At 36.7% G+C, this 14,209-nt stretch overlaps 1 protein-coding gene across 1 annotated transcript in view; it reads left to right on the top strand.

Moving 5' to 3' along the window:
• Anks1b (ankyrin repeat and sterile alpha motif domain containing 1B) overlaps positions 1 to 14,209 on the top strand; it is a 973,033-nt gene that overhangs the window by 357,654 nt on the left and 601,170 nt on the right. Inside the window, exon 12 of the mRNA XM_013019014.1 lies at positions 12,223 to 12,403. Coding sequence (XP_012874468.1) covers positions 12,223 to 12,403 — 181 coding nt within the window. The remainder of the gene's footprint in view (positions 1 to 12,222; positions 12,404 to 14,209) is intronic.

Genomic DNA, 14,209 nt, shown 5'->3' with positions numbered 1-14,209 from the left:
GGAACTCTTCACTTAGGGTCCTTGACTTCAATCACAGAATAGAATTTCTGGACATGTCACAATGGTAAGAAAACTTGGCAGAGCTTTATTGAGTAAGTAAACAAGCAGGCAAGTAGACAAACAGACAAAAGAGCAGACAAATGCACAAAAGGGCACACTCTAACAGAGTGTGGGTGCTCTCATGCTGAGAGACAGTGATAGAGAAGAGACCAGAGAGACACACTGCTCTTTGGGTTATTGGGGTATTTATAGGGTAAAGGAAGGGAATGTGGCTTCATAGTTATGCAAAAATAGGCGCTTTGTTTTTGCTCTAACCATACCTGGTGTTACTTTCTGAGTTTCCAGGTAAGAATACATCCTGCCATAAATCAGATCCTTATCCTGTTATCTGCATTTTGGAGCAGGAAGTGAATCTTGTAGTCTTTATTGGAGCACTAGTGGTGTGCAGGCAGCCAATTGTTATAAAGGACTGCAGCAGCAAATACTTAACACAGGAAACAGGCCAGAGAAGAAAGAAAGAGCAAAAACAATACCAGCAAACCAATTCACCTCCAATGGAGAGCTGAAGTGGGATGCCATGGTGACTGGAGAACAGCCAGGAGACAGGAAACTGTACAGGAACATGGAGATACACCCTTGAGCTGGTCCAGGCCTAAATAGGGTCAGGCCAGGGGGAAGGGTCCCAGTCCTAGGGATTCAGGTATGCCCATCACCTGAGGGAGGGACTTCACCTTCCCACACCATGAAGACAAGATGCCAGATCTTAAATGGACATACTCAGGTACCAGCAGAACTTTTCCATCTAGGGATGATAGGCCTTAATCTTCCATATACGGTATACTTAGAGGCTACTCAGAGGCTAGAGATTCAAGCTATTTCGGGAGTTAATGCAGAATCAGAGCATTCTCTATGTGCAAAGGCTATGACATCTGCATGTCTCTGAAGCAGAGCCCTCCTAGCTCATCTTGAGCTAGGCATCTGCTTCTTTCACCTCTGTGCTTCTCAGCAGTGGGTGGAGAATTCCCTCCACCCAGCAAGAGGTACCGGGATGGCTGTAAGAAATTACTTAGACTCAGCCTCCTTCCTGTGTGTGCGTGTGCGTGTGTGTGCGTGTGTGCGTGTATGTGCGTGTATGTGCATGTGTGTGCATGTATGTGCGTGTGTGTGTGTGTGTGTGTGTGTGTGTGAAAGAGAGAGGGGGGATTGTTAAGCTGATGAAATTCATTGTTGATCTCATTGTGATAAGTGCTATGGTTCTGTGAGACTTTCTCACTGGGGAGAATTAGGTAAAGACCATATGAGCTCTTCTGTATTATTTTTTACAAGCTGCATCATAATCCACAATTCCTCAAAACATTTTCAAAACAATATTTTAAATTTAAAAATTAAGCTGTTATTTCAAAAACAGCAATGTGCACATTTCTTTGTGCAAATTTCTTTCTTTCACCCACACACTAATACATGCTTCCTATTTTGGTTGTTCAGAACATATTTCTATAATACTTTGCATAATTACTTCCTGCTGTTCTTTAAAATGGACCAAATCATTTTATGTATTTTTAAAAAATACTAAAATGGGAAATAAAACTCATTTTCTTACTTATTTTGAATTTGACAGAGCATCTCTGAAATATTAATGTATAAGTATTTGAAATGCTTAATTAAAATATTTTTTAGGTCTGGGAATGTGGCTCAGTGGTAAAGTGCTTATCTAGCATGCATGAAGCCCTGGGGTTCCATTCCTCAGTACCACATAAATAGAAAGAGCTGGAAGTGGCGCTGTAGAGTGGAAGAGTGGTAGAGTGCTAGCCTTGAGCAAAAGAAGCTCAGGGATAGTGGGCAGGCTCTGATTTCAAGCCCCAGGACTGGCAAAAAAAACTCTTTTAAATTTACTTTTACTGTCAAGTGATGCACAGCTACATATGTAAGGTAGTGAGTACATTCCTTATCGAACTTGTTACACCCTCCCTCATTTTTTTCCCACTTTCCCACTCCCTCAAATTCCCACCCCCCCAAATTGTAAAGTTTGTTTCCAACATAGTGTCTTGTGAATATAGCTGTAGACAATCCTGTGGATTACAGTGCTGGGAGAGGCTTCTCTGAGTGTAAACCCAAAATGCTCTCCAGTTTTTCAATATCAGCTTTGAGTCCAAATTTGTTTAACATTTTTATTGAATAAAATTAGAACAAACCCCAAAACATTATCATTTAATAGTATATAGTTTTTCCAATGCTAGTTTGAATAACTTTTATGAGAAAACTAATTTGTAACAAGAAACATGTATTATAGATTTTCCATTTTAAAAACTTTGTAGTGATGCCTATATATGTTAAATATGAAAAATATACTAATGGTCTTGTAGTCTGTCCCTTTTAATAATAGACACACATATTTTAATCTATATCAAATCTCTATAAAAATTGAAATGAATCAGGAGCAACAACAATCAAAAAAGGAAGAAAATGTCTTACCTAGAAGATTTAATACTAGATTCTAGTATTAGATTCTATTTGTTTCCATTTTCTACACATTTTTATTTTCTTTCAAAATCTTTTTAACAATGCCGATATTTTAAAAAATCACTACTTCAGGGGTGGAGGGAACGGGAGATGGGAAGGGATGGTAAGGAGAAACAAAGGAGGAGGTAACAATGCTTGATAAGAAATGTACCCATTACCTTGCCCATGTAATTATAACCCCTCTGTATGGTATTTTCACAATAAAAGAAAATCAATGGACAAATGTATCAAGAAAATGTGGCATAGATACATAATAGAATCCTATGCTTCCATCAGAAAGAATGGCATTGCCTTATTCTCAAGAAAATGGAAAGACTTAATATTAAGCCAAGTAAGCCAGACCCAAAGAAACATAGGTTGTATGTTTTCCCTCATTTGTAATAGTTAGAATATGCCTATAAATCTACAAGTAAACCCAATGGATAATCAAAGATAAAAAAATTATACTTGAACATGATAAATGAAACAGGACTCTAAAAATTCACATAGTAAGGTCAAAGGAGGATATTCTTAGGATAGGATCACAAAGACTCAATAGCTATGTGCATGTGATCATATAAAATGATGCTTATCAAAATGAACTCCAAGAAATGAAAACAAGAAGCTTTTGATTTTATTTTGTGGGTTGATTTTTCTATTTTTCCCCTTTTGTCCTTGTTTTTGACTTCTGTACCTTTTGTCTTGCATGTAAGTTTATCTGATTTGGGGAGGGTAAGGAGAAACACAGAAATGGTGGAACAAAGGGTGAACTAATTCAGCAGTGATTCTTACTAGGCACTATGTTGAGCTATAAACTTATAGGAAAGGAGGATTGGGAGAAAAAAACTGGAAGAAAATGAGGGAAAAGGTGACACTGTTCAAAAAGAAATGTACTCAATACCCAACTTACAAAACTGTACCCTCTCTGTATATAACCTTTACAAAAATAAATAAATAAAAACATCATTACTATCAACATAGTGCAAGGAGGAAAACCGCTTGATATGAAGATGAGGAATTAAAGATCAGTTTCCCAGTGCTACTGTAAGACCAAATCTGCACCTCAAGTCTGCAAAAGGGAAAGAAAAAGAGGTGCTTTTAATTCTATTAAAAGCTTAATATGACAAGTCCAAAGGGCCTAGAAGAATGTCCATTTCTCTTAAGTACTCAAAAGTTCCTCATGCACATTCACTTTAACTTCTCTGTGGTCATTATATACTTTTCTGTATATATTTGAACTATGTATAAGCTATATGTATAATATATAATGCAGAAAATGGCATTTTTGCCTATCTAGAGATAAAAAGTTCTATACCTTTAGAACAAGTCTTAATCATATTAATATCATATATGCACACATATTCATATACACACATACTTCACTTTAATTTTTTTCATTTTCTTGAAAAGAAATATTGTTTTTAATTTGTATGACATCTATCATGAAAGTATTATAATATTTACCTTCACTGAGTGATCTGGACTTCAAATCTCTATACTTGTTCTGATCAAGACAGAGTATGCAAGAGAATTTGTCTTTGAGCTCTATCACTTAAAAAATAATAAAAGATTAAAAAAGAGAAATGTGATCCAGGCTTCAGTAGCTCATGCCTGTAATCCTACCTACTCAGGAGGCTGAGATCTGAGGATCACAGTTTAAAGCCTGTCAGAGTAGGAAAGTCCATGAGATTCTTATCTCCAGTTAACTACCTGAACAGTTGGAAGTGGAGCTGTGGCTCAAGTGGTAAAGCACTAACATTAAACAAAACAGCTCAAGGACAGCGTCCAATCCCAGAGTTCAAGGACTGGCACAGGAAAGGGGGAGGGGGAAGGAGTAGAGGAGAAGAAGAGAGAGGAAAGAGAGGAGAGAAAGAAAAATGAAGACTCTGAGGTGAATGGATCCCAACAGTTTACATTTTCTCCCTCTTTAAATACAATTAGGATAGTAAAATAAGCAGAAACTTAACAATAAATCTATGTAACCGTGGCAAAATTGAGAGTATTACTAGCAGAGGTATTTGGGAAGTTCTGCAGGATCAAGCAAAACGTTGTAAGATGTAGACAAAACCAGGGCGAGAAATCCACAGTGGGAAGACATCTCTGGAACAAGTGAATGTCCTTGATATATTTGCTAGAATCCTGGAACCCCAGTGGAATAATAGCAACTGAAGAATCTCAGCACTGCATACTTTGAGCAATAGGCTTTTCCATTTGCTCACCAGATAATAACTTGTCCAGATAAGAGGAGAAGTCTGCCTAATTCCTCCTGTGAGAATTGAGGCAGGAGAACTTATAGGGCAGTGTCTTAGGTAATCAAAGATGGTTAATCAATTATGCCAGACACATGAGGGAAATTCACAACAAAAAATGAGAGAAGCCTAGTCAATGAACAAAGAAAATAACCCCTGAGAAAACAGAATTAACACCAGAGTTAGATTCCAATCAGTTTCTTTAGAAAGTTTTGAGGGGTTATTGAACTCATTAAAGTTAAGAAGAGGCTTTTTAAAAATGGAATATTTAGCAAAAAAATAGAATTACTTGACAACTAAAAATAGGACCATCATATCAAATGTTACAGTAAAATGTTTAAAAGGGTTTTTTTTTTTTACCTTTTCTTACTAGTTCTCTGATATTTTCTCACAGCCTAGAACAGTGCTTGACACATCACTATAAATTTAATGAACACATTAATGGAAGTGCTATAGAATATTCCCCTGAATAATACTTGTAGAATAGAAGACAAGAAGTCTTTGGAGAGAATTGACATCTGCTTACTAAGAGCTCTAGTAGCAGAAAGAGGCACAGCAGTAATTCAGAGGTTGGGGTTAACATAGGAATAGACAGACAAGTTATCAATGGAAATGGAACGAAGTCCAAGAATCTATACTGAGAAACAAGTTGATGTTAGGTGAAAGGAATCCAAAGATAAGGACTCAATTTGTTTTTCTTTCTTGCTATTGTTTCTATCATATTTATAAGGTGATTTCTTTGTTGCTTTGTATGTCCCTCCCCCACGGTATAACCCCTGTTTTCACTGTATTTGATGTTGGTATAATTTGTGGAGGGGAAGAGAAAAAACAAATTGTTTAAATAAGGATACAGGTGGACCCATTGCAACAATGAGATGTATAAGACATTATGTCCAAAAATGAACTTTATAACTTTGGTTGGGGGGGGAGGAGTGGGGACTGGGTGGGGGAGATGGGAGGGCAGGGATCATAAGGGGAAACAAAGGAAGAGGCAGCAATGCTTGATAAGAAATGTATTCATTACCTTGCTCATGTAATTGTAACCCCTATGCTCCTCTGTACAGTATTTTCACAATAAAAAACTTATTAATAAAAATAAATAAAAATTTAGTATATGATAAATGTGACATTTCAAATCAGTGGAGAAATGATGGTAGTGATACGGTAAGGCCATCATTTTGGAAAAAAATACTTAGAATTAAATATTTCACCATAAATTATATACCCAAAATATTCCAGGTTGATTAAGTTTCCAAAAGTTTCCTTTTCGGTTCTTCACTTTAGTTTTTACCGTCTTATTCACTATCTTTTAAAAAAATATTTAAGGAAGTACCTAATTTTACTCCCCCTGAATTGATAGGACATTGCTTTATACTGAGAGAATTTGTCACTTATCCAGAAAGTTGGTCATCTCCCTATATTTCTATTTGCCACTAATTTTCTGACCTCCAGTGATTTTCTCTGAGACCTCATTTTGAACTTTGGTGTTGCCTAGCTAATTTAATATTACTATTGACTTTTGCTACCATCACTTTTTCTTAAGCTGACATCAGTGGAACCCTCTAGTCCTATTTGACATTTTATTATGATGTTGAAAAGGCCCCTTTATAATTAAATTAAGTGATTTCAACTGATTTAAATTCACTTAAGTTCAAGTAAGTGGATTTTTCCAATGTCCATTTGTTTAAAAAATTTGACAATAACCGAAGAAAAACCATAAAGTGAATATTTAAAATTTAGATTAAATTTGGAAAGACATGTCACATTATTGAAATTTTATCTCATTTGGGAGTTATATGTACTTATTGTATTCATGTGTAGATCTCATACGTGGTTTTCTATAATACCAAGACATTACTGAAGTTGCAGCAGAATATATTTCACTTTTTAATTTTAATTTTATTTTATATTATTGTAAAGAAGGTGTACAGAGAGGTTACAGTTACATAAGTCAGGTAATGACTTTTTTATTGTGAAAATACTGTACAGTGGGGTTAAAATTACATGGGCAAGATAAAGGTAATGACTTTTGAAAAGCATGTATTTCACTTGTATCTATACGTAGCAGAAAAAAAAATACATTTTTTTTTGTCAGTGGTGGGGCTTGAACTCTAGGCCTGAGCGCTGTCCCTCAGCTCTGGAGCTCAAGCTCTTGAGCTACAGCACCACTTTCGGTTTCCTGATGGTTTATTGGAACTAAGAGTTTCACAGACTTTCCTGCCAGGCTGGCTTTGAACCACAATCCTCAGATCTCAGCCTCCTGAGTAGCTAGGATTACAGGTGTGAGCCACTGGTGCCCAGCAGAAAAATATTCTTATGATAACAGGTTCTGATTAACAAATAAGATCCATAGCAAATATAAGAAATACATCCAGCTTCCTGTGCATCTAACAAATAGATACCATGGTCCCTTTCAAGGAGTCTCTGTCTAAGATGGGGCTGGTTCCATGGGTGTGAAACCAATGCAGTCACAGCCCGTTCTGTGCTCAGAGGACTGAGATTTACTGCTGCATCTAAAATTCTTAATTGTTATATGTCTGAACTTGTGTTTTTCAGTAAGGCATATGGGTTATAATGGAATCTATGCTTGACTTGGAGTTGCTGATCCTTGTCTTACATCCCACCATATCTCTATCTTACACAGAGGGATTCTTGGCCATCAACTCCCCTAATCCCAGTACCACCACTACTCCCCACCCCAGCAACCGCTGACATAGCAGTGAGAGCCTGAGTGTGGAGAGGGTCAAGGTCAGGAGCACTTAACTGATTGCAAAGCAGAGTCCCCAGAGATGTGTAAGGATTTACTATTGTGCTGTGATTGTCCCTGTGCCCATTGGAGTAAGACATTAATAACAAATTTTAAAAAAGTTCAAAACACCACAACAAGCCGGGCACTGGTGGCTCACGCCTGTAATCCTAGCTACTCAGGAGGCTGAGATCTGAGGATCGCGGTTCAAAGCCAGTCTGGGCAGGAGAGACTGTGAGACTCCTATCTCCAATAAACCACCAGAAAACCGGAAGTGGCGCTGTAGCTCAAGTGGTAGAGCGCTCGCCTTGAGCTGAAGAGCTGAGAGACAGTGTCCAGACCCAGAGTTCAAGCCCCACGACCGACCAAAAAACAAAAAAACACCACAACAGATCAAGATAGAGATCATGGAAAACACTGTTTGGAAGGAGTCCATTTTTCCATGTTTTGCTGGTTCCAATAACTTTTCATGGCAGGTCCTGAACCTTTATAGGCCTTGCAGTTTGTTTAATTTCAGTTCCTCAGAGACATCCTTAACCACTGTCTTGTATGGATGAGAAGCTTTTTTTTTTTTTTTTAATAAGAAGGACTAGAAAGTAAAATAGCTTAAGCTTTGTAGTTCTCATGGCTCTGGAGTAAACACTCACTGGTTGCTGGAGCAGGAAGACAGCCAGACAAGAACCAGAGGCATGGCAAAATCCCAGTAAAGCCATGTTTAGGGACAATTAATTCAGAATTTTGGAATTTTCATATGTGAATAGCATAATACTTCCCTTGATTTTTTTTCAACTATGAAAAATGTGGAGAACATTTTTAGCTTATAAGTTTGATAAAAACATGCAGAAAATTGGTTGTGGTCCCTGAGATGCAGTTTTCTGATGTCTGCTAAGTTAACATGTGTGGGTTCAAATCCTTAGGAAAGTAGATGTGAGGACTGGACCACAGGGAGGGGGTTGTTTTAAAGTGGATGAGCCACAGTGAACACAACTCCAATTGTAATTCAGTGAACTTGTGTCAACACTCTTTTTCATACCTAATGGCTTAGCAGAATTCCATTTGAGTAGTTAAAAATGGATTCATATCAAAGTTTAAGAGCATGTTCTAAACCCATCCTCTTTAATCTCCATGTTAGTATTGCTACTATCCCTTATTGTTTCTCCCACTGCTATTTTATAGCTCTCCAAAGGCAAGGCTTTTTTAAATCTTGCCTTTGCCTTTTGTGTTTTGAGATACCATTCACATGTCCCTAGATTTGAGCACATGAACCTTCTTTCTGATGTATGGCTCTTTGGCTAACTCTTATGTAATCTTGAGCCTCTTTTAGCCATTGCATCCTGTTCTGGTTATGGTAGAGTAAGCAATGCTATCTGACATAATATTCAAACCCAGATCATAATGGCTTAGCATGAAGCAAGTTTACTTTAACACTTCCTAAAGCCTTGTCAGGGTTGCATGACCTTCTTTTAATTTGCAGCTACATCATCACAGTGAGAGAGATAGAGCTTACTTATACCACCAATTAGTTGCAGTTAGTCACATGGCCCAATCAAATGCAAGTGAGACTGGGAAATAAAGGCAAAGCTACAGATATGGTTGTATTGAGCATGAAAATGTTGTCTAAAATGACTCTTTTATAAAAAAGACAAGAATTGCTAGAGCCAGGCGTGATGGCAAATGCCTACAATCCTAGCTACTTGGTGGAATACAAAGTCTCATGGTACAAGGTCAGATAGGAATTAGTGAGACCCTCACCACACTGCATCTGGATACATTCATGGGCATAGTGTTTCATGTCTATAACCTATACATACAGAAGAAATACGTAAGAAGTCTGTGCTCCATGGCTGGCCCCAGGCAAAAATGTGAGACCTTTCTCTGAAAAAATAATGGCTACTGTCTTGCTGCATGACCATACCATGTCTTGGCTGGAAATCTATAACATCTCTCAAACTAGTCTCCTTTCCTACACCTCAACCTATAAATCTATTCTTTAAACTGCTAAAAATTTGTTTATTAAAATACTAACCAAACTTTGAAGTATTCCTGTTTGGAAATCTTCAGTAGTCACTTAACATGTTCAAGTTATTCTTGTTTTATTTTTAAGTAGTCTTTTTTTTTTATTGTGAAAATACCCTACAGAGGGGTTACAATTACATGGGCAAGATAATGAATACATTTCTTATCAAGCATTGTTGCCTCCTCCTTTGTTTCCCCTTCCCATCCTCTGCTCCCCCACACCCCCCCTACCCAATCCTCCCCCCCCACCAAAGTTGTAAAGTTTGTTTTTCGACATAACAACTTGTACATCTCATTGTTGCTTACTGTGGCATTGAGGCCCCTTTATAACTTGGCTTCCACAACTGGCCTGAAATTCACCTACCTTCACATACACCACGATGGCCATACTGATCTATTTGCAGCTTTGTCTTCACTTTCTGTATTCTGTTTTGTCTGCCTTTCACCAGTGTTCATCAAGCTTCTAATGAGCTATGGCTCACCTCCCAGGGAAGCCTTTTCTGATCCTCACCCTAACGTAGAGGCCCAGCTTGAAGTTCCTTACATTTTTGGCTATTGCTGACTGTAGCTTCTGTGCTGTGCTGACTGTCATTGTGTTGTTGGTCTTTCCTCCCTCCTTGACTACAGTCACCTAGAGAACAGGGAGAATGTCTTACATTTTTATTCCTATTGCAGTGCTCATCATTCTCTGTAATTTAGTGTACAATCAGCAAATATTATAAAATGAATTAATGCAGAAAAATGTCCTATATAAATGTCCCATATAAAAATATGTCTTGTGTGTGTTTATTTTTGTTATATTTGAGTAATATGTTGTGGTTTGAACTCAGGGCTTCTCATTTGCTTGGCAGGTGCCTTACTGCTTGAACCATACCTCCAGGATTTTTTGGTTATTTCTTAAGATAAGGTCTTGCTTTTTGCCTGGGCTAGTCTGCACTTGAGTCCTCTTATTTATGCTTTCTGTTGTAATTGGGATGATATGTGTGTGTCACTACATAAAGCTTTTCCTTTGGAGCTGGCCTGGAACCATGTTCTTTCTGATCTCAGAGTCTCATGTAGCTAGGATTATAAACATGTGCCACTGGCATCTGGCATTTTATTGCAATTAGAATTCTGGGTGGTCTAAGTTCAGAGCATATTTTAAAAACATTTACAAGGAGATCACATATATCAGTTGGCTTAACTTTTACTTATAGGAGGAAACAGTATAGCAAATTGTTATCTATATATAATAAAACAAATTATAACATAAAATAATAAAACAAAACCTAGAACAATGATTATACCCGTGTGTCTATTAGAGCCATGGTCATAGCTTGTGCCTCTGTAATTGCTGTTCCAGACTCTAGTGGAAAGGGCAATGAATGTGATATTGAGATTCATAGCCCCAAGGACATACATTTCATGAGAAACCAAACCTGACATTAAATCCTGATCTTTCAAACTTCAAAAGCAACTGAATTTTGCGTGAGTACTAATTGGAATTCTATTACCAAATTGATATGTCATAATAATAAATGACTTGTGCTCTCTTCTATAATAATATTTATCCCTCTCAACCTCTTTCATTAAAAATATTGCAGTGATGAAAGAATAAAGCATATTGTGATGATTTTATACCTTGTATTTTAAAACATTCTGCAAAATTCAGATGTCTTCCACTCAGTTGCTTTAGATTATACACTAACTGGTATCTACATAAAGATTAAATTATGATGATTTGGAAGAGGCTAGACATTTGAGTACAGTGAGTTACAAGATATTGAAAGCAACAAAAATATTAGAAAATTAAAATGTTTGTATTTTGAGAAGGTAAATGTACAATAAACTTTATCTTGTTATATAGAGATGATGTTTGTGATTATTACAAGAAATATTTTAATAATATGAATAAAAGAACGAAAAGTAAATAGGTTGATTCTTGGGAAAGATATGCACATCTGTGAGACAGAAGGATTTCAGTGGTTCCAAAGGACAAATTGTTAAAACCTCATGAAAGAAGAAAGAAGTTGGGTACTATTGATAGAACAAGGATCTACTATAAGGAATAATCCTTTATTGACAAAGGGTGTAGATTATATCTGCCAATATTCCACGATTTTTACTTTTGTGCTTAAATTGACTTTTCTTGTTATGTGGGAGTTAATTAAAATCCTTAAAAAAAAGAAAATCAAAGCTCACTATGAATTCCAAATAGATTCTTTGGTCCTGGAGAATATTCCATGGAACTTCACTTACTTCTGATGATTAAATTCCAGCATATGATAATTTGGGAAAATATCCAATGCTACCATTCCTTGGACTATGTAAAAGAATAAAAAAAACAGAACTGCTTTAATTATACTTCAGTCTTGTAAGAGACCTTTTATTAGATCCTATACCTGTAGGGTTAGCAAATGCCAGATGTTTAATAAATGTTAGTTGAATGAAAGGTGACATAAAGTTGCAACTCTCTAAATGGATCATTAAGAGAAATGCTGAGTACTATATTTCTATCATGCTGTGTTGAATCTAATGAAATGCCTAAATTATAACAATTATGCCATGATCTTTTGTCATTAAATAATATGTTCACTAAGTTGAGTGAGTGTGTGGTATCTCTTTTTTAAGTACAGAACCCACAGAGCTTAACTAAATAAAAAAAGATTAGTTTGGTTAAATAGATGGGAATATTATCATATTAATGATTTCATCGTGCTTTCTTATTTTTAGCCAAAACAGCGAACATCCATTGTGTCATCTCTGGATTTTCATCGAATGAATCACAATCAAGAGTACTTTGAAATCAACACAGCTACAGGGTGTATAAACTTTACTTCCAGCCCTCCTGTTAGTCCACCCACCTCTTCTGCTGAAACCACAGAAGGCAATAATGAAAGACCTGACCAAAGAGGTAAACTGTTCATTTATATACCTATATATTTTAACTTTTAAAACTGAACCTTTATGAATTAAGAAGATTCAAAGATGTCTTCTTGTAAAGTATACTTCTGTTTATATACATATGTGGTAATGTAAGGAGTATTGAACATGATATTTTAACTACACTAATAGTCCTTCAAGTGTTAAATATTAAGGTTGATGATTTAATGTATGCTAGTAGAATAGAAATGCTCTTTTTCCATCATAATTTATCCCTCTCCACACGTGTTATCAACTAATTAACATAGTTACTTTGAGGCCAGAGAACCATACCCAGGATATCTGGTGAGATTGGGTAGGACATTGTGGCCAAGGTAGACTTCAATTTGCTAAATCACTATGAATTTAGAGAGGAATATAGCCTAAGAGGAAGACTAAGGAAAGTAGCAACATCCATTAGTAAATTTTTCCTGGTTCCAAAAAATCATTTTGCACTATTTTCTTTCTCTGGAGGAAGAAGGAGCTAATAACTAACTGGTAAGGCCAATGGGACAGAAATTTGAGAAGTGGAACCCCCAAAGTCTCTTCTTCCTCTGTCTAATTGACAGGCAACTAAACCATTCAATGGCTCTCCTATAAAGGATTGTGACTTTTAACCTAATAAATATGTTTAATACGAATTTTAGAATCCTAAAATATGGTCTGCATGTGATTTTACATAATCTTTGTTCACGCTGGATATGTATCTATATATGTATCAATACACATATACATATATATGAACATATGTGTGTATCTAGCTAAGCCTTTTAATCTGATTCTACTTTTTAAAACACTATTATAAATTTGAAAAATACAGTCAGAGAATTATTTACCCTGCAGGGAAAAAAAACAGGATTTGAAAAGTAAGGATTAATGGTAAGATGGATGTTATTGATACTTTCATTGCATTGATATTTGTAAAATGTAAAACAAAGCATGTTAATGCCATGCTGACAAGGCACCCAAGGCTTCTCTTTATCCTTAGAATAATGTCCAACTCCTTCCTACAACCAGTGTCACTCATTTACACGGTTGCTGACCAGCTCTTTACATTTAGCAGATGTGTGTCACACATCTGGTTCTGGGGGTTTCTGTACTTTTTTTTTTTTTGGTCAGGCTTGAACTCTGGGCCTGGGCACTATCCCTCAGTTCTTCAGCTCAAGGCGAGTGCTCTACCACTTGAGCCACAGTGCCACTTCTGGTTTTCTGAGTGGTTTATTGGAGATCAGAGTCTCTCGGACTTTCCTGACCCGGCTGGCTTTGAACCATGATCCTCAGATCTTAGCCTCCTGAGTAGCTAGGATTACAGGCGTGAGCCACCAATACCTGGCTTGTACTTTAGTTTCTTTTGCCTCCAAACTCTATCTTTAAATTTTTGTGTTGCTGAGTGTTTAAGATTTGACTTAAATGCACTTCCTTGTAGAAGCCTTCCCAGATCACACTATCTCTATCTCAATGTGATAATAATAAGAAATAGCAGGATGTGGTGTTGTGTGTCTCTATAGAACTTGAGAGGTGGAGGCAGGAGGATTATAAATTTGACTGCGGTCTAGACTTCATAATGGGTTCAAGGCAGAGTGTAGGACCCTAACTGGAGGGAAAGAGGAAAGAAGGCAGACAAGAAGGGAGGGAGGGGAAGAAGAGAAGGAAGGAAGGAAAAAAGGAAATAACTAGCAATAATAAGCAAATGCTTAAATAATACTTTGTTTTTTTATTTTATTTGTGAACATACTGTACAGAGGGGTTACAATTACATGGGCAGGATAATGCGTACATTTCTTACCAAGCATTGCAG

Source organism: Dipodomys ordii, unplaced genomic scaffold (genome assembly GCF_000151885.1).
Source record: "Dipodomys ordii isolate 6190 unplaced genomic scaffold, Dord_2.0 Scaffold3, whole genome shotgun sequence".
NCBI classification, from domain to species: Eukaryota; Metazoa; Chordata; class Mammalia; order Rodentia; family Heteromyidae; genus Dipodomys; species Dipodomys ordii.
Note: the sequence above shows the minus strand (reverse complement) of the source record. Positions and strands in the feature narration are given on the sequence as shown.